This window comes from Trachurus japonicus, chromosome 16, assembly GCF_045865225.1.
Source record: "Trachurus japonicus isolate A0001 chromosome 16, Traja_1.0".
In the NCBI taxonomy this organism is placed as follows: Eukaryota; Metazoa; Chordata; class Actinopteri; order Carangiformes; family Carangidae; genus Trachurus; species Trachurus japonicus.
In genome coordinates this window covers 10,219,923-10,241,046 of record NC_140922.1, presented here as the reverse complement: position 1 = coordinate 10,241,046, position 21,124 = coordinate 10,219,923, and the positions used below count along the sequence as shown (strand labels likewise).

Here is a 21,124-nt window from a genome sequence, read left to right as displayed (position 1 = left end):
TTCAAGAGATGGAGGCCAAAATCCACAGCCTTGTTCTGTGCAAAAAACTATTTCTTAATTTCAGTTTAAGCTAATATGAGGTCAATGGGTACAATTGAAAGTATGCCAAATTAGCTATTAAATGTTTAAATCTTTTCTTACCATCTATGCATTGATTCAGAGATAATTATTACTGGATTACTTTGATACTGAAGAAAATTAAAAACTCAATGATCCTCTGGCAAATTCTGGACATAAAAGAAGTATCTTTTTTCTGTGACTTCAATGCAGATTTATGGACATGTTTATGGAAACGTCTGGTAATGATATTGGGAAGTGTTACTGTATATCTGAATAATGTTTGAGAGAAATACAAATATTTCCTGTTTATGCAATGCAGTATATTTGTCTCATACCTCTCTGCACTTCCCCTTTAAATATCTCCTGCCTTCCTCAGTTTGCAATCGTATACATTTTAAATATAGCTTTTTTGTTTGATGCTAAAATTTCAGTTTATTTGTTAGTTTATTCGTTTAGTTTCTTCCAGAATCCATTTTTTGCACAGAACGAAGAGTTTGTTTTTTCCAACATAACTTATAGTGAGAGGAGATTTCTTCAGGGTCAGTGGGGACAGGTGGAACAAGTAGTGACAAAAGGACTTTCAGCGCACATATGGGACGTGTGTATTCTATTAAGACCTTAAAGGAAATGTGAATCCATCCTTCGGGGGGGGGCACCTACAATATGTATCATTTCAGGTTGAAGGCCAGCAGGGGTCGCTCCTCTCTCCTCTGCCAGGGGCTCTTCTTCTCCTCCTCTGCGTCCTCCTGTGCTGCATCATCGTCTGGAGAGACCGACAGCAGCGCATGATCAGTCCTGAAAGTCACTCCTTCCGGTGTCGGCAGGGGGGGAGGAGAACCGGGGGACGAAGAGGAAAGTGAGGGGGGGTCCTCTTGTATTTGTACCCCTTCTACCCTTTTCCCCTCCAGATCCCCCTGCTCCTCAGCCTCTGTTTGCCCCTCTGCTTTGTCTGACAGGACGGGTCCTGTTTTGCTGTCCGGAGGGCTGCACTTGGCCGGCTCCGGCTCGCTGCCTCCCCGGTCCAGATCGTCCACATAGACCAGCTGCGTGTAGGCCGAGGCGGGGGTCGTGCCCTTTGACCTGTCTTTCTCAATTTCTCTTTCCTCCCGGTCCAGGTCTCTCCCCCTGCGCCCCACTCTTGGCTCGTTCAGGTCCACGCCAGAGTCCAGACTGGTGCCGTTGCCGTGCCTCCCGCCGCCACCGCCCTTGCTTTTCTGACCTCCCGTACTTGGCGTGTTGTTTTGGCATCCCGCCCGCTGGAGGTCGATGTAGGAGTGGCGAATGTGGGCGTTGGAGCGTCCGTCCAGCGAGACGAACCAGGCTCGTGGGTGAGGAAGCGGCTTCCCTCCTCTGAGCTCCATTAAAGTCTTTTCAGCCAACAAGGTGTCCTCGCTGTTTATTTCCACTAGACCCGTTTCCCCGAGCGCTGCGGGAATAGACAGAGACTGTGACAGGCCGACCCCCTCCCCTTCATTTTGCTTGGTGGGACCTGGGGAGCAATCTGTAGGGGTTTGCCCCAGGGGCTGCTGGGAGTGCGAGGCGTTGAGCTCAGCCTGAATGGTCTCCAGGTCGCTCTGCTGGTCGGTCTGCAGCAGGAGGGCCTGGCCGGACAGCGGGTGCTCCCCGGGCAGACGCATGTAGTGCGCCGGGATCACCAGCGTGGGGCGCACCCGAGTGCCCGGGTAGCCCTCGCTGCGACTCAGCAGGTCCACGGAGCCGCAGCAGAGCAGCTGGCCCGGCCGGGTGAGCAGCGGAGTGCAGGGGCGCTCCAGGTGGTCCACGGAGCGGGACAGAAGGTAGTCGGCAGCCCTGCACTCGCCCCCCTCCCCTCGGCTGGGGGAGTGGGGAGGAGAGGAGGGGGAAATGCAATCAACAATCCCAATGCTGCTGAGCTGGTTGGCCGACATCTGGGCGTGATTAGTCGATGACAGCGCGTCTGAGAAGTGGTTGCTGGACGAGCAGACCGAGGTGTACGATTGACGGTAGCCTCGCTCCGTTCCAGACGAGAGGGCGGTCTTCAGTTGGAACGTCTCCACGGACTGTCGGTAGTCTCTGCTGCGAGGTGTCAGGTTGCCAAGGGATGAGCCGTGGTGGCTGTTGTTGCCGAGGGAGGAGCGGCTGTGTTTGCTGTGATGGATCAGGCTGTGTTGACGCTGATTGTCTTGGTGCTCGTATGAGGAAGGCTTCAGCATCGGTGTGGTCATGTCAGGCTCAGTTGCTGTGGATACGAGTTCCAGCTGCACCTGGAGAAAATCAAATAATTGACTGTTTATTATTATTATTATCATCACATGGGATTTAATCATGCTTCAGCAGGTTGACAACATAAGGATAATGGGCAAAGCTGCTCAAATCTCAATGCTGAAGCCAAATCTTCCCCTATTTTATATAGGGGAATATAAATACTGTTATTAATCAGTATTTATTTTACAGGCTAGCAACTGATCCACTCTCTAAAGGCCGGACAGACCTCGTTGCTGATGAGGTTCAGGTGGGACATGGAGGTGGCTTGATCCCTCTTACTGCCATCCAGACCAGAGGACAGCGTGAGCTTGCGGTGGGACCCTCGGGGCTTCAAACATCGACGCCTGTGCGACACAGAAAAACAGCAGAGGTTATGAATTAATCAGAACATCTAGTTCCACTTTGATTTCCTCGCATAACCAAACATTTTATGTTACCATTACCATAAATCCTGTTTAATCTTTTGTTTGCACCAACCACCAGATAACCAAAGAAACTGACTATTATAGTCCTGACACTGTCAAAACAGTCCTATTCCTAGTATTTTTTAGAAAAAGTGTCTCACGAACCTGCAGTAATACAGCAGCAGGCAGAGCAGGCAGAGCAGGATGAGAGCCATCCCTCCCAGTATGGCCAGCAGAAACACAGTGTGGTACGTGCTGATATCCTTCGCAACCACTGGACCTGTTGGAAGAACAAGAAGTGAGGAAAGCAGAACCGGAGCTCACAGGGAAACAGGGACAAGTTGCTCAAAGCATCATCAGTTTTCTACTTCAATATTACATTCCAGGTTCAGTTTCTCCTTTGCTTAGGGAGTTACTTAAAGCAGAAGTAAGTGGTCCGGTCGTTTTCGCTAATGCTGCGTTCCAGGCAGGCTTTTGAAATCGTAAATTACAGATTCAAATCACAACTTACGACTTTGTAGCGTTCCAGGCAACCCACTCGTGTTTTTCCGACCTGTTTTACCGGTGAAAGTCACTATAATGGCCACTCGTAACTTCCGACCGGTGAACTCGTACCAGATCGAACTGGTACGACTTCACGGTCGGAAAAATACGAGTTTCCTTGAACGCACCATAACAGTCCTCGTCCCTACGTCGCCACATTCACGGCGTCCCTTGGCTGCACACACAGCCCTGCATGCCGTTCTCTCTCCTCATTGGATAAAAACTGTAGGATACGAGAAAAGTTTTCTCTTCGGCTCAGAGCAGAGCAGAGTGACTGAGAGACCCGTGTTTCAGTCCAAACACTCTATGTAAGTGATTGCTGTCGGAAGATATAACTATTTAAGACTTATATTAACACAAATATATCACTTACTTCTGCTTTAAGGTTGTTGCACAGGATCTATTAAATAGCTCTAAGGGAACATAATAGGCATTTGCAGCAATTAAAGAGATTTTACAGCAATGAAATAGTACTGTTTCTGTGGAGACTGCTTGTTCGGCATTAGTGCTTTTACTGACTTTAAATGATTATATAGTATATACATTTAAGATAGGTAGAGACACTGAAATACTTTGCAACTTTAAGAAGAAATAGAGTTTAGTGTGTTTTGTGCATTAGTTTTTAGGGAATTTTAAGTTGGACCTTAAAGAAACAATCACATCTTAAGATGCTTTGCGCAACTGGCCACAGATCTTCATGTGAAATATAAATCTGCTGTCAAAGTTCATCCCCTCTGTATTTATAACTATAATTACCATCTACAGCTTTCTACAGGAATCTCTAAATACCGTTTGTGTCACTGTGAGCACATCCGACATGCCATTTACAGTAAACACAGTATATATAATCTGTGTCAGTGTAGTGTCTCACCTGAGTGTAGTGGCGACATGGCGGCCACCCAGTATCCCAGCTGAGGAGCGATGTAGGTCAGACTGAGCTGGTTGCCGTCCTTCTGCACATGACCCCAACTGCTCTTTATCCAGGCGCCTGCACACACACACACAATATAACATAGGCTCAAATCAAATTTCTCAACTATTATTGTTTCTTACAATCACTTCACAGTGAGGATTAGTGACAACTGACATGACTTGCAGCAACATCCCACCTGACTCTTATTAACCCCATCAAGATAAAGCAGCGCTCAGCTTAGCTGCATTTAGATACATGTCAACTGTAAATCATTTATGTTAATGTGGCAGAGGTGTCTGCACGGTTGGTTGAATTCAGCATGGATGCATAAGCAACATAAATGAAATGGCTATTTCATCTATTTTGTATTTATTTTCGTCTCGCTGTTCAACAATGACTGTGACTGCTGACTGAAACTCCAAAAAAGGAAAACCCACAATCCCACTTTTAGTTTAAAATGTCTATGATATATTTAGGGCTTTTACAGGCTATGACCTTTTCTGAGGAAATTGAAATCATTGCTTTTTATGACTTTTCAAGACCTGCAGAGACCCTGATTACTGGTTGGTGAACCACTGGTTTCAGCCACTTGGATCAGAGAAGAAAGTGTTTTGGCAGCGCTTCGCCACAGGGAGGCAGCATGCTCAGTCGAATATCAGTGGGAGCCTTTGAATAGGAGCACAATGGCAGCCTGAACCATGCCAGTGCCCAAACCACAACAAAGCCAAAGGCTCTGATTGATTGGCTCACATTAAATCTGCTCCAAGAGGAAACATTCAGTTGGGCCTTTACACTTCCCCTTCTTCTCAGGGTCTCAGGGCTACCATGGTGAGAGCTACTTTGTTCCTATGTTTATTTGTAGTAGTAGTAGCAGTTATCAACTTTGAGCTGTCAGGACTCTGCATCCATCTTCAGGAGGAAATGAAACAAGAAGGAGAGGATACCAAGAGATGGTGAGAGGGGAAAAAACAAGGAAACAAGCGGACAAATGGTAGGGATGGAGGGAGAGATAAGAGAAGAGCCAGAGAGAAACGGGAGAAGCTGTGTGACTCAGCACCACACACACACACACACACACACAGAGGCCTATGCCCAGCCCTGCCCAGATTCACCCGGTTACTGTCTGCGTTGTTTCCACAGGGGACTCCTCTCTTTGTGATTGACCTGTTTAATCGAGACATTTAATGGCTCTGTTCCCACGCCTCCGTACTGTACGCCGCTGACAGACTGACCACCGCTCAGACAGCGCAAACAGACATAATGTCAATGAAGTTTGTATTTAACTTCCTCTTCTCGCCCCCATTCATGCAAAGTCAACACAGCTAGTTCACTAACATTAGTCAGGTCTTTGCTTATTTTCATCACAACACTCGCCTCGGGATGACGGTGCTTCTGTTTATTGACAACACACACACACACACACACACACACACACACACACAAACGTACATAAATAGATGAACTTGATCCGTCTGTGACATCATTTTACCTCCAGCTCCCTTGACATCGAACAATACATTCAAGGATGTCAGTTGTGAAGAGAGAGAAACAGGTTTGTGTGTGTCTGTGTGTGCATGTATAGTGTGTGTTTCTGTCCATGTGCGCACTTTGTAAACAAAACTGGCTTCGTTGTGAGGGAGCTTTTATTAGCCCAAAGTATTCTTCCAAACGGCACCAGACAGATTTCAAAGTTCTTTGTCTGACTGTGGTTTTGTACCCTCACTTTAACACACTTACAACACACGCACACACACACACACACACACACACATACATATTTCACACACTTAACCACTCAGTGAAGAAACTCAATCAGGAGCTGGGCCTTTCTGTTGTGTTACTTATTTGGTGGGTTGCTTAGGAACACGAGATGTAGCCCGGAGAGGAGTCCGGGGATGGCTTCTGTTGTGGAAATACTCTCTGCTACAGGCTGTGTGTAGGATACGAGTGTGTATCTGTGTCTGAGTGTGTTCGTTGAGCTTTTATCAAAGCCTTTTTTGTAAGAACTGGATGTTGATACTTTGGGCGCTTTAAACTGAGCCCTGCAATCCTTAAAACTGTCACAAGAGCAAAGATTTTAGACACTGATTGGCCCAATACAGTTTTCCTCTCTTGGCAGAAATATTTTGACGATAGATTTAGTAGAGGGGTGGACTCATAAAACATGTTTAATATAGAAGACATGTTTGCCTGTGACGACTCGGAGTGGCCTGTTGTTCTTGTAGTGTTCGTACGGTAGTCTGAATCAACATGTGGGCTGCAGGGCTGGGACAAGATACTCAGCAGCTTCTTAGATCTTGTCCCGTAAAAAGGGATTTGTAGCCTATATCTTGTATATTTTTCAAATGAAAGAAAGAACTTAATATTATCTTTCCGTCTGTCAGCCAAGCTCCTACAAAATTAGTTTTTACTATCAAATAGCCTGTCATTTACTTATGATTTACTGAGCAATTGGTCCATAAAATGTCAGGAAATAGGCAAACATCCTGATAATAATTTCTCCAATCACACACTGAATCCAAAGTCAGTTGGTTTCTCATAGAAGAATAAATATTCACATTAGAAAAGTAGTAAGTGGTGAATTGCTGATATTTATGCTTAAAGCAGCTATGACACAAGCTTCTTGTGAGCAATCGATCACTCATAGCGAGGGTTAGGGTTACTCACTGGACTGTGCAGCTCCCTTCAGCCCTGTGTGGTTACGTTTTTGTGTTGCAGCCAACATCTGCTGTTTTGGTTCTTCACTTTCTCTCCTCTCATCTGTGTCATTCTTGGTGTTGCATAAAACTTAACATATTTGAAAGCCAACTGTACGCTACCACCAGCCCAGCATCAAACATCACAGTTACAACATCAGCTGATGCTCAGTAGAAGTTGGGTGATGCAGCAGGACAATGGACCTTCAAATAATAGTGGCCCAATCAGAGCCCCGACCTGAATCCAACAGAGATGCTGTGTAATGACCTCAAAAGAGCCGTTCACACCAGACATCCCATGAATATAGCTGAGGTGAAGCTGCTCTGTAAGGAGGAACGGTCCAAAAGTCGTCCTGAGCGTTGTGCAGGTCTGATCAGCAGCTACCAGAGCTGCTTGGTTGAGGTCATTGCCGCAAAAGGAGGTTAAACCCCAAAGGTTCACTTACTGTTTCCACCAGCACTGTGAATGTTTGATGGATATGTTCAATAAAGACATGAAATATTGTCTGTGTGGCATTAGGTTAAGCACATTGTGTTTGTTTATACTATATATATAGATCTGATTACATTTTATGACCAATTAATGCAGAAAACTAAGAAACTCCAGTTGGTTCACATACTTTTTCTTGCCACTGTATAAATGGAAATATAATAAGTTGGCCATATCAGCTTGAAAGCTTAATGTGTCAGTATCACTGCTCCTAATCCAAACATCACTCACATACTTTAAAAATAATTAAACTATTTATTGATCATCGCAGTTGCTGCACGTTTTTCGGCTGAACTAGAAGGCGATTAATTGACTAATCTCTTCTGCTCTAGATCAAACAACAATCCAGTACATTTTGTTTCCACAGAAGAATTTTAATAGGTCCTAACAGACCTTTCCCCCTGCAGCAGCACAGCACAAATAGAGAAACAGCAGATCTGGAAATGTGAGACTAATTTTCACAGAGATGGATGTTTTCTAGTGTGGACACATCTGACTCAGCTGATGATCTAATCACTGTCTTTCAGAGCAGCCTGTCCAAGAGGAGCTGGGCGTGTCACAGTGTGGGATGTCTGACAACACAGATTTAAGAGTGCTGAGATAAATCTTTGGGTCAGGGTCTCTGCTGAAGGAGAACAACATCACAGAGACTTTTTGCTCATGTTTGAGATTTAACAGAGCTCGAGAAGATTATGCATCCATGGTCCAACCTCGTGATCTGAAGCAGTATTTCTGTTTTGGTTTGCAGATTAATGTGGTGCCGTACGTTGGTCACGTTTTTTTTTTTTTTTTTATGACCTTATGAATAATTAATTCATTTCTCTGAGCCCAGGGCATTGTGACCCAGCTACAATGTGTGAATGTGCAATGGAAGCGATACAAGAACAGAGAAAGTGCCTGGAAAGCTGAGAAAGTCAGCTTTTTTTTTTTTTGTCAGCACATACCCAAGCGCGGGTCAAATCTCCAAGCAGGGATGTGATCATTTTCCTTCAGGCCGCTGTCCGCCGGCAGCGGGACGGACACCGTGATTGGCTCGTTCACCTGCAGCTCTGAGCCATCGCTGGCCAATAGGTGAACAGAGATGGCTGCTACAGGAGTCAACTCAAACTTCTTCTCAGTGCCTGTGAGAGAAGCAGGAGAGTGTTAAGTAAGGGGGGAAACAGAGAAAGGACGAGATGGGGGCTGGGGGTGGGGGGTAGGAGGGAGTAACATAAAACAGCAAAGATAAAAGGAGAGTTGTTGTCAGGGGAAGGACAGGAAAGAAAGAAAACATGGAAAGACAGGAAAGAAGGAAACAGGGCGGAGGGAGAAAAAACTGAGCGACTGAGGTTGGAAAGTGTCACAAAGCGCAAGTATGGCTGTGCTACCCGGAGGGAGAGATACGTGCAGAGGGGAGGGGGGGGGGGGGCTTTTGAGGGGTATTCAACCTGAAGGAGAAAGGACACACCAAATCATATGACACACACACACACACATAAGAGGGTGCCTGAAAGCTTGCGGACACGGTGCTTGTGCTTTCACAAGAACACACACACACACACACACACACACACACACACACACACACACACACACACACACACACACACACACACACACACACACACACACACACACACACACACACACACACACACACACACACACACACACACACACACACACACACACACACACACAGGGTTATTGTGTTTCAGGAGGTCAGATACAGAGGCCTCTCCAGGGTAGCGTCTCTCTGATGTACCACTGCTCCTACTCCTCACCCCCCCCCCTCACCCTGCAGCCTTCTCCCCCCTGTCATCTGTGCCCCATTCTCCTTGCCCCCCCTCCCCTTTCTACTATGATGTCTTGAATAAACCCCTTTTGTGTTGCCTGCTACCATTCCCCAGTCGGAACACCTTACCTGTGCCGTTGCCATTGCCGAGGACCTGCAGGTGAGGGAAGTGCTGGATGTGTGAGGGGGAGCTGGCCACGGTCAGCAGAGCGGTCAGGTTGGCGTAGGAAGTGTTGGAGGGAAGACTCAGAGCTCTGCGCTGGAAGTGGACACTGGGCTGGCGTCGGAAACCTTGAGGAGCAACAGACGCACAGACGTCAGAGACCGTCACACTGTGAATACGTAGCCGCCGCCGGTGTTTTTACAACATTCAAACCATTTCAATTTATTCTTCAAAGTTTTTTTTAAAACATGACACAAAACAATGACATGAACAGAGGTTCCCCTCTAAAACAAAGTGGGAATATGCCAATTCACTTAAATGCTATTGGTATTGTGGTCAAAGATGCTGACGTCTCTCAATTACTAAAATGGCCCTGGTGACCTAGGTGATGGCTGCCTGACAACCATGAATCATGACGCCTCTGGCTGGAAACCTCCGTTGCACTTTGTTTCCCGTCTCTCTGTCCACTTGTTTCCTGTCATCTCTCTACTGACTGTACTGTACTCTACAATAAAAAAGCACGACATTCCTCAGATATGTTGTGGTACAATGTGTGTGTGATGTTTGAGGATTTGCTCTGTGGCTTGTAAATAGCACCACAAGATTAGTCGTGTATTTAAACTGATCTGTGCAAAATCATGCGAGTTAGTGATGGAGATCACATACTGGTCTAAAATGTGTATCGATTTTGTCTTAGGTCAAAAATACCAAAAACAAAACTGCAAACACTCACTAGAAGAACAAATGTGTCTTATGTCTAAAATGTAAATGTCACAGTAAACAATAAAAAAAATACACATTATCAACTTTCTAATATCATTTTAACAATGAAATTCAAAGGAGAAATCAGAGCAGAAACTCTCGACATTAACAGACCGTCCTGCACACTGATGTCTGTCCCAGGATGTTTAACAAGGTAATTTTCTTCTCTTCGTCTCTGCCTAATGACTATACTATATATATACAGTATATACATCCAGCCATCAAACTGAGCTTAATGGAGGCTACGCTGGATCGATACATTAAAGACAAGGCCTCGTTCAACTTTTTCTCCCAGCCAGTGCGATGCCTCTCACTGCTATTTTTCCTCCAAGTAATTAATTATTTCTTCGTCATTTCTGCTCTTCGCTGCGTCTATCCAGTCTGCCTGCCATTAACGGATCACGGATTAAGTGCAATAAACAGTAAAAAAAAAAAACTACATGTGGCTGAACTCAGCAAGGTGAAGTCATTGTGGTCCGACTGTGCCGAGCGCACATTCCTGAGCAGTGAGACACACACGGACCCAGCTGTATACCAGTGTTCACTGTGTTTGTGTTTCTAGTTGTACACGACATGATTTCAGGCTCTGCCGTACGAGTGCATCTTTTTACTTCCATATTTCTGTCTAAGAAGACAGTTGTTCTTGAAAATCAGGTGTGAATGTGTTTTCCCTTCCGTGTCTCTGCTTTTGTGAAAGGAACCGACTCAGTTTCTGTTCTTTGTGTGTTCGCTTCCTCAACTCCTCTTGTCTTTTTTCCCTCCACTTTTCTTTCACCTCATCTGTTCCTCCTTCTGTTGGACACTGCTCTGCCCATCCCCCTTTCTCCCTCTCTCCCCTATTCTCTCCAACTACTCCACCCACAACCCCACTTCCCACTACCTACTGTATCATCCTCCTCCTCCTCCTCCTCTTCCTCCCCCTCTTTTATTCTCTTTTCCTTGTGCCACACGCCAAGGTTTATCCCTCCCCTGGGCGCACAAGTTCACGACAACATGACAAACTGTGTGCGTCGGACAGAGTGCAGAAATAACGCTCCGGCCCAGGCACGCGCTATGGGCTGTCTGTCTCTACTGAAGAGGTTTTAACATGTTAACGGCGTCTGTGTATTTATGTGTGTGGCGTCGGTGATGTGGTTTTTTTTTTTAGTCAGGCTACACAGCTGACACATTAAATTACACCCTTGTCAGTCACAGACGCACAAAAGCCCCAGCAGACAAAAAGACTAAATTGATTTTGCCTGAGTGAGAAAACCCTTTCTAATGTAATTACAGGCACCTTAACAAAGAGACTGACTAACAAAGAGTACATGTGGACGGAGGAGGGTGGATTTGATTATCCAATCTGTGAGACCCTACATGACAATAGATCATCTACTGTATAGGCAGGGCTAATCATCTTAAATCTGTATTAAAAACAAACAAATACATATAAATTGAAAGAGTCAAGACTGAGAGTCTGCGGCCACGCAAACTAATATGAAGATGTCAGGCAGATGCAGTTGTTGCTGTCTGTTGACATGCTTACATTTACACTAAACACAAAGCACAGCTGAGCAACTGGTGAACTTGAATACAAGCCAGAAACCAAATGACGCTGCAATACCAAAGGTATAGGATGGCAAAGTCTTATGATACAAATGCTCTGTGTGGCACCAATAATCTGTAGTTCGACATCTATTTTCTCTTACAAAGACAGACCTCGCCATCCATATTCTTCGCTGTAAATTTCCTAAAGCATAGTCTTAATCTGTTTGTTAGGAGACACTACAAATATCAATGCATGATTAAAAGAAGTCCAAAAGAAGTTTCACACACTGGCCTTGTGCGTTTGCCAGGAAGGAAGTCTGACTTCCAACTTTCTATAGGAAGAAATAAATGGCTGGGTTCCACTTGAAAAAATTACATATACACTCAGGAATGACTATAACACTTTTGCAGAGATGTGGCAGCCTTATTTGGCATATATGGACACCTTCACCAACTTCTATAGTGGACGAGTTATAAAAAGGTTCAGAATTTACAAACCCTTTGTCATCAGTACTGAATAATAATAATTTCTCTTACAAAGACAGACATCAACATCCATATTCTTTGCTGTAAATTTCCTAAAGTATACTCTTAGCAGTCCCAGTCCTTTACAATAAGACCATGTTAACCGTGAACCACAGTGAACAGCTTTTGGAAGCATGGTGGAAACATGAAGTTACATGAAACATGAAAAACGATCTGTTCACAGCAGAAGTTGTGACTGGGATACGAAGAGTAGGAAAAGCACAGGTGTTACTAATAACATCGACAATAGCTCAATGTTTAAGTGTCTTTGTAAAACATGACGGTGTGACAGCGATTCAACACCAGGACCATGGAAATGAAGCAGCTTAATGCAATCTAGCCATCTTTAATTTCATTATCTACACCTGCACTTTTATGACTGTGATGCTTCTAAAAAAGGCCTATTGTTAAAAAGCAATAACAGGCTGTTATGCAAAGCTCAACACACGGGTACAAAGGCAAACGCCAACGTACATGCAAAACGCTGCTGCATTTACCTTGTAAGCCTGACGCAATCTCCACAACGTCTTCGTACACCATCAGAGTAGCAGCTCTTTCTGGTAGCAGGACCAGGCTGATGGAGGAAAACACTGAAACACAAACAAACACACCACAAAGTGCATTAAGTGAGAGAATGAATTCACAATCGCATAGGAAACAACCTGCAATCTACCTGGCCACTTTACTGATCCCTATCAGACATGAAACAGGTCATCATTACTCCATCTTTATACATTTTTAATAGTGCAGCTTTCATCCTGTCTGCTGTGCGGGACACAAGTCTGACCCAGCAAACTGCACTTCTCTCCTCTTCCTTCCTTCCTTTCACTCTCCCATTGTTCGGAGCTGGTAAGCGTGATAATCCAATTGGCTGCCGTTCCGTTGGCTTATAATAACCCCCCCTTTAGTTTGACCCCCCCACCCAACACAATACACACACACACACACACACACACACACTGTACCGCAGCCTCCTGGGAGGTATTTTGTGTGCAAATGTGTAGTAGAGAAAGGGAAGCTTAAGCAGACCCCTTGCTGGGTTTTTGGCATCTACTGCAATAAATTAGTAATGGAGCACTCCACTTATTAGCTAACACACCTGGCACAAAGTCACACAATTTCCCACACACATTACACACTCACAGACACACACAACGCACAGAAAGCTGGCAGCTCACATTGAAATCAATAACCTGCAAGCCAACACTCCCAATCTAAATGTGGGTATTTCATAACACCCCCTCTGCATTTGTCTAAAAATCTCTCTCTCCCTTTCATACATGGACACACTCAACACACACACACACACACACACACACACACACACACACACACACACACACACACTTACCAGGTAATCTGGAGGGAGTCCAGGGCACAGAGTTTGGCACAAATCCTTGCTTGGTTGCGGTGACGACCAGCGGCGTCCCAAGGCGGTAGGGGAAGCGCAGGTAGGTGTTGCCATCGGCCGATGAGGTTTCCGTGGTTACAGATGTGTGGTTGGCGAAGAGCTGTATGGTGGCTCCTCCCAGGGGCTGGTGAGTGCTGGCATCGCTCAGGTGAACCTTCAGAGTCACCTCTGTGTGAACAGACAGAGCCGTTACTGAGCCGTGCGGCGTGCGCACAGGATCTGTTTGTGTTTGGGGAGGGAAAAAAACGCCTGCAAACTCTAAACCACCACAACATGGAGCGGATAAACAGGCATAAAACACAGCGGCGTTGTAATTACGGTCGTCTAAAGTACAGTCATCTCTTTAGCTGGGTTTTGCTTCAGCACCAGGCCCTTTGCCTTCAATCCAGCGGCGACATTCCACATCGCGGCGAATCATAAAGAGACGGCCATCTGACCATTTCCTGGACTCTTGCCAGTGGCGCTTCCCCTCTAAAACAATGGGCCGTTTCCCTCTCTCAAAGAAGCCTTGGACCGGAGGGGGAAAACAACTGTACATACGGACACCTTCTCTAATGGGGATGAGGAACATAAAAACCTACAACACAGACCGCCTGTTGATGGAAGAAAGGTTCACAGACACGCTGTAAATCAGGATTTCAACAGTCTTTTACATTAACTGCCTGTTACACTGAGCGAGGTGGGCTGTGGACAGTGAAGTTGTAGTCAGTGATTCAATTTATCGCTGACTTGTATGACAGAAAAATGATCTATTTTGATTATAAATGATTTTACAAGCAGAAATGTTAGTACTGGTTCATATAAAAACAACATTGGAGCTGAAAAACCAACAAACGAATGTCTTTCTCAACCTCATAATTCTAAAGGTATGAAAAAAACAAAAGCGTATAATTTACCAACCGCACAAACTCAAACTGTCTCTCTGTTTTTTTTAGAAACACGACAACAGGAGCTCTGTCTGATCATTGGCTGCTGATTGACCCGTGGCGACCTTTCAATTAAGACTGAAAGAGTTACTACCTCCCTCTCCCCTGACCTAAACATGCCCACCTCCCCCACACTCACTTCAGCTGAATTTGGGTTGTAACTCTTTCTTTGTAACCCCACCCTCCGTGACACACACACACACACGCTAACACATACATACCCCTGGCTAGACTAACCCCCCCCTCCTCCTCCTCCTTCCCTGCGGTCAGCGAGGAACCACTCTGACAATATCTGGTAAGATGAAGAGTTCAGCCTGAGTGCAGGCTCCACCTCAACACACACACACACAAATTATACCTTTCACTGGCTGGGAGTTGTGTGGTGCCTTTGTAGGTGTTGGAGTTTGGCAGAGCAACATGTCAGCCTCACACCAAAACACATCATTAACCTGAGAGGTCTGGTGTGAAGACCTGCTCCGACTCCTCACTTCATTCCTCCACTTTATCGTGTTATTGCTGTCACAGCCGAGGATAAGAAGACTGGATTTCCCCTCAGTGGAGACTCCCTACTGCATCGACTGTGTGTGTGTGTGCTGGAGAGATCCTGACCTCACATCCTGTCCCACTCCCACTCCCACTGATATGTTGTTAGGGGTACCAGCTGTGCTCACTTTAAAAGATCTCCCCTGGGAGGCTCCAGACTGACATGCATGCACACAAATGCAACAGTCCCCTCCCAGTCCTCATCCAATAAATCTCTGCTGCGGTGACATCATTGTTAAACAAGCTAGGAGTCTCCTGTCTCTGCTCACACACGCAGCAGAGAGGAAGATCGGTCGGGATTGACGAAGACTTTGATTCCTCTGTAACCAGCCTCTCACTATATTGACCCCCTTATCTGTTTATGTGGCGAGCGCCATATGGAGGATAAAGGCATCAAAGAGAGTTCTGCCTGACCGACGCTGCCATCTCAGACCAATTATCTCAGGCAACAGCCGCCAAAGCAGCAGGGTGGTTGTGTGTGTTTGTATGCAACTATCCAAATGGAGAAAAAAAAACAGCGAGGACAGACAGATCGAGTGCGTGTGTGCGTGCTTTTCAGCCCCACTACAGCTTGAATTAATGTGTGTTTGGTCTATTAATCAGGAGTTACGCAGAGGCAAAGCATTTCTGCCCCCTTGAAAGTGAGGTGTGATAAACTGGAAATGCGTGGCATGGCTGGCCTCCACTGGGTGTGTATGTGTGTGTGTGTGTGTGTGTGTGTGTGTGTGTGTGTGTGTGTGAGAGGCTTTGGTGTTCTTCCACACAGAGGACGACGGGGGGAAACAGATGCTTTCTGCACACGAGGCCGAGTGGAAAGCTTGCGTGTACACAACACTTAATATTATAGTTGCAGTCACACTCGTGCTCACGCTGCTCAATAGAATCAGCGCTCTGTCACAAGTTACTTGAGGTCAAAGTGATGCCAGTGAAAACACCCACAGCATTCACCCCATAATGAAGTTAGACAGACAAATGCACAGTTCACGAGCTGTAATAGGGAAAAGTTTGTTATTTGTCCTCAACAGATTACTGAACTTATGTCATTTGGCATCATAGTGCTGATGATGATACTGTATCACACAGGGTTGCAGGCTCAGCTAATAATTATTTGCATTATCAATAACTCTGCTGCATTGGAAATTGCTTTGTTTTTTTGTTTTAAGTTGATATTGACAAAAAATTCAAAAACACAAACACATGCTTATACTTATAGTGAAATCTGAACTGTGTAGTTCCATCTCGGTCTTTATAATTTACAGCTAATTCTTTGGAAATTATGAGGAAAGTTTCCAGGTAATTATCTGGAAAACTTGGGACCTGTAAAAAATAATGCGTTACCTAAGAAACCTGTAACAGCAGAAAGGGGTAATGTCACCATCTCAAGCAGAAACACATGATTGATTATGAGAGGAGCCAGAAATCATGTGACAAAGAGTGCAAGAGCCGAGGTCTTCACAATAAAAGCAGACAAACTACACTGGCACGGCCACGAACAGCCAAAACACTGCAAGAGTTATTTGAATAATTAATGATAAAGCATCTTAAATGTTGTTCCTTTAAAATTAACCCGTGAGTTCATACTGTCCAAAGGCGATCTTATCCATACCTGCTGTCAAGCAAACAATCAATTCACCGTGTCAGCGCTGCAAAAACAAAGCGATCCTGCTCAGCGTTCAACACCGTGAGAACTAACTACGTCGTGCTTTTCAACCTTAAGCACCAACAGGCGGTTGTTTGTGTTTCTGGATTTAATAACTTGTTCAGCCGCAGCAAAAGAAAACACACAAAGACTGGAGCTTATTTGTTTACCATTCAGACTGATATAGCAAACATCTGACTCTCGGTCCGTTGATCTTACAAAAGAAAAAAGTAAAAACAGACAAGATAAGTGTATGAATCACCAACTGGGACAAGGGACGCACAGAGCTGCAAAACAACTCCTGAACATGCCACAGCATGACACACACAGGTGTTCAGACAAAATAAGGAAAACTAAAAAAGACACACACCAACAGGCTCTGTTGAACTACTGCCATTATAAACAAAGAAACGGACTATCAATAGATGTTCAGCCTGCTATTTTCCTTCATCTGGATTAAAAGTAAGATTAGATCGCATTGGTCAATCCCATTAACTCAGCAGGGAACTCTGCAATTAGGGGTTACATGATTAGGCCGGAGAGCAAATGGACTCGCTTCAGTAAATATTCCAGTCTAAATAAATACTGCTTACCATTACTGGTCCAGCTCCTTGGTTTAAGAGCTAGTTGACCTCGTCCCTAAATGCATCGCTCTCTCATCATGACCCGGTGCATGTTGTTCCTCAAAGCGGGGGCCACTGTGTGGGCGCTCGCACCAGCATCTCATGATTAACATTAAGCCTGGCTTGGTTTGGTGACGATATGATTTGACTGGTCTACTTCCTGGCAGCCTTTGTCCGGCATCAGCTGAATGTTTGTCTGTTGGAGATGCACTGCCATGCCTATTATGGGCAGCGGTTATGTGAGTGAGATCTATATCTGCGGGTAGATTTCTGTCTGGCTCCACTCATCCATACAGAACTGCTGGACACACCAGGAGAAATCCTCAGTATCGACCTGAACACACCCCCCTGGGGAGGACTGAAGGTCAATCTGAGGCAAAGCAAAACGCCAGAGAAAGAAAACAGAGAGAGAGCACACACACAGAGGCTGGGACGGACTTCAAAGCAACGCAATCTTGTGAATTATCAAAGCATTTATACTTAGTTTTATACCTTTAACATCAGCATTTTCATGCCTGATGACAAACCTTTAATGTAAAAATATCGGGACCATCACTGCAATTTCAGTGACTGGCTGATTTCAGTGATAGTTACTGTATGTTTACATTCATACTCCGACTGTAACACACGGTTGCAGCGTGAGGAGCAAATGTGGGTTGGCCAAAAAAACTAAGCAAACACAGACGACTGAGTATGTGAAGATGTAAGTGAGAAATAAAAGTGACAGATAAAAAAACAAGTGTGGCTCCACTTTAGTAGCAAATCTGACAGAGCAGCTTTGAAGTGAGCGACTGAATGAGATGCCAGCAGATGATTGTGATTCATGCTGGTTTTCATAACTTTGCATGTGTCTGCTGCTGTGGTGACGGGATACCCTCCACCAACCGACTCTCCAAATACTTGTGTAGAGACCTGACTGAAGGGAAATCAGAGCTGGGGTTTCAGTATTTACTATTTTTGTGTAGTAGCTACATACCCTGTCAAACACATGTTACAACACCAGTGTGTATAATACCACCATGCCATAATGTAAATAGGAGTAGTACTTATTTACGCTGCACAGTTTTTCCTGTACTTTTACTGCTGTGACACTTGAAAGAAATAAAAATGCATCTTTAAGACCTCAACTTAGGATCATTTTGATCATCAACTCATAATGATTATGCTCTTACTCAATCAACCAACAAATCAAACATTTTGCCTGTGTCATAGCAGGAGAAGCAAATCAAATCTTGACATTTCCATGACTGAGACTAATTACTGGAGCCATTTGTAAATGCAAAACAACCCATCTGTCAACTTTGATTCTGCTGATGACAGACATTTTAAACCTTTCTCTACAATCTATGTTATAGACCAGATGATCAATCACAGCTAATCAATCCCAAATGGCACCAATGGAGTCAGTGTTCGTTGTTATTTACTGTATCTCCTGGCAGTGGGACACCTGACAGCAAGGTGGATGTCTGCAGTCATTGTGGCTTGAACCAGGTCCAAACAACGCATAGACAAAAAAAACAAAACAAAAAAAAACATCCTTTTGAAATTCCAGTTTTACACAGTGAAAGCTCTGCTAATGAGAATATATATCAATATAATGATGGATGTGTTTATTCAGGATATAAAGATAGAAGAGAAAGATCCTTTTCTGAAAACACAGCCAGGCTGAAAATGACAAATCACAGCAGCTGGACTCCTCCTGCTCAGTTATCCCGGACATGAGGGCATGTTTTCAGCCTTTAACCAGATATTTTTATACTGTTTAACTACTGTAGTTTGAAATATCGTTAGTTTAAAATATTTTCCAGTTGTATAAACACACAGTTTGATCACAGACAGTAAAGTTTTCCTGCTCCGACTCTCCCTGTGACACTAGCTAACTCGCTAACATTAGCTCGGCTCGGGTCACATCAGCACCGAGCTGCAGCTGCAGCTAGCGGCTCCGTTAGCCACCGACAAAAAAAACAGCCGGTTTTCTCGGACAATGCGAGCACATAAAGGCGGTAAATGTACTTTTACCTTCCGCCACGGTGTCCTCCGGTAAGGTTTTGGTGAGAGCCGGGGAGCCCAGGTATCCGAGGAGGAGGCAGAGTATGATCGCAGCGGTCCTGCTCCAGTCCACAGCCCGCATCGTTGCAGATGTGAGTGATCAACGCAAACGATTTAAAAAAAAAAAAAAGAAAAGAAAAAAGAAAAACCCTACTAAGTAGAAACCAAATCTTTTGCCTTTACTAACTCACTGCCCGGAGCACACACGGTTTTTTCCGCAGAGGAGGCCACTCTCCATGTTCAGCAGCTCCTGCATTCCTGGTGTTTCGCCCGTGAAGCTGCGGCTCCTCTGTCCCGTTGTGCATCCCCCAGCTCTTTTACCGCTCGCTTTTTTTTTTTTCTCATCGACTGGCCAGGGTCAGGGAGGAAGACGGCCCCATTCCTCTGAGCCACATGCCCCAGAAGAACAGCACCAACAGGCGGCCTCTTCCACACGCAGCTGCCGCGACCATCCGCAGAGCTCCGGCGACCCCTGCAGGCCAAACACCGGAAGTGCTTTGTCTGTAGTCAGTGATGTGGATATTGGGATCAACAGGGTGCAAAACTCTCAATACACATTTTCTTCTTGTAATTTTGGAACTGAACATATATGGAAAAAAAGCAAAAAAAAAGTAAAAGCTCATTTGTGTTGGCTGCAGTTTAGTTTAGTTTAGTTTAGTCACAGTACAACCCATTCCCATCTGTATTCCCATAAATAATAATAAAAAAAAAAATTAGCTATAGACATTACAATATAAGATAAAGTTAGGTGACAGTCTTATGTTGTGCTAGCAAAAAATATGATTTTGTTTTGTAATGTAGGTTGAAATTAGATAACAAACTGATTTGATTCAATACAAGATGCAAATACAAGATAAGAAGTTGGATTTCCATGCATCTGGGATTAAAATTGTCTATATCATTTGAAAACAAGTACAACAACAACAACAAAAAAGAAGAATATAGTAGTGTGACAGCAGCTCTTGCTCTTTTGAGTCTGGAGCTTTTATTTGCACCAAACCTCAAACAATTGAGAAGGCAGTCTCCAGCGTGTTCTACATAGCCAATAACAAATGAAATTTCAATCCAGTAATAATCTGTCACAGTTATGAGTCAAATGGACATTTTTTTTTTTTTTTTTTTTTTTTAGAAATTATAACCTGGTCTTCTGAGTCAGTTTGTATGGCAGGCAGACATTCAGTGCATGACTCAGTGTGACCGCTGATAGACCTGAGCCATTGTAAATGATAACATCACCTTTGCTTCTCCCACTATGACAGGCTGAAATGTCTGCTGTGGAAAAACAGACACTGTGTGCTACCTCCATGGTTTGGCCAGATTAAGATCTCTCACTGTGCTGCATATGGTTAGCAGGTAAACATTTTTTTCTTCACAAAATATTTTAAACATTTGTGTCTTTTAAATTTGCTCTTCATCAAATTAATCACAAATATCATATCATATAATATATTAATCACCCAAATAAAAATAAATTGGCTATGTGCCATTTGATTGGTATGTTTGATTTCTGTGATCTTCCTCCTCTCAGCTGAGTTTCCTCATTCTCTGTAGTTTTTGGCAGGCATTCAACTGTTTTTCTATTATCTTTGCTGCAAAACAAGTTAGACCACTGTGATGGCATGAACATTTACACAATAAAAGGTGTGGCCAAGCTCACCTTTTATTTTCGAATTAACCTATTTCAGTCTAATTCTAGTAAAGTGTAGGTAAATTACGTAAATGATGTTTCACTAGTTCAGACCAAAAAGGCACTTCATTTCACATATTCATTTTGTTTGTTTGTTTTATTTAACTCAAGTTTAGCACATAATTTGGTCATGTGAGTGGGTGTG

At 44.4% G+C, this 21,124-nt stretch overlaps 1 protein-coding gene across 2 annotated transcripts; it reads right to left on the bottom strand.

The window, feature by feature from the left end:
- Nucleotides 1–115: 115 nt before the first annotated feature.
- Nucleotides 116–19,756, bottom strand: fam171a1 (family with sequence similarity 171 member A1). Of its 2 annotated transcripts, none has more exons than XM_085801212.1 (9): nt 19,263–19,756; nt 13,453–13,680; nt 12,599–12,691; nt 9,254–9,415; nt 8,295–8,471; nt 4,123–4,239; nt 2,874–2,988; nt 2,531–2,648; nt 116–2,303 (listed from the first exon to the last, which is right to left on the bottom strand). In XM_085801212.1, exons 1-9 carry the CDS (start codon nt 19,372–19,374, stop codon nt 729–731), a joined length of 2,697 nt encoding a protein of 898 aa, XP_085657338.1. In that variant the 5' UTR covers nt 19,375–19,756; the 3' UTR covers nt 116–728. The 2 variants fall into 2 exon arrangements, with proteins under 2 accessions (XP_085657338.1, XP_085657339.1); XM_085801213.1 differs by having other exon boundaries at nt 8,295–8,490; nt 9,276–9,415; nt 19,263–19,597.
- Between the last annotated feature and the right edge of the window lie 1,368 nt (nt 19,757–21,124).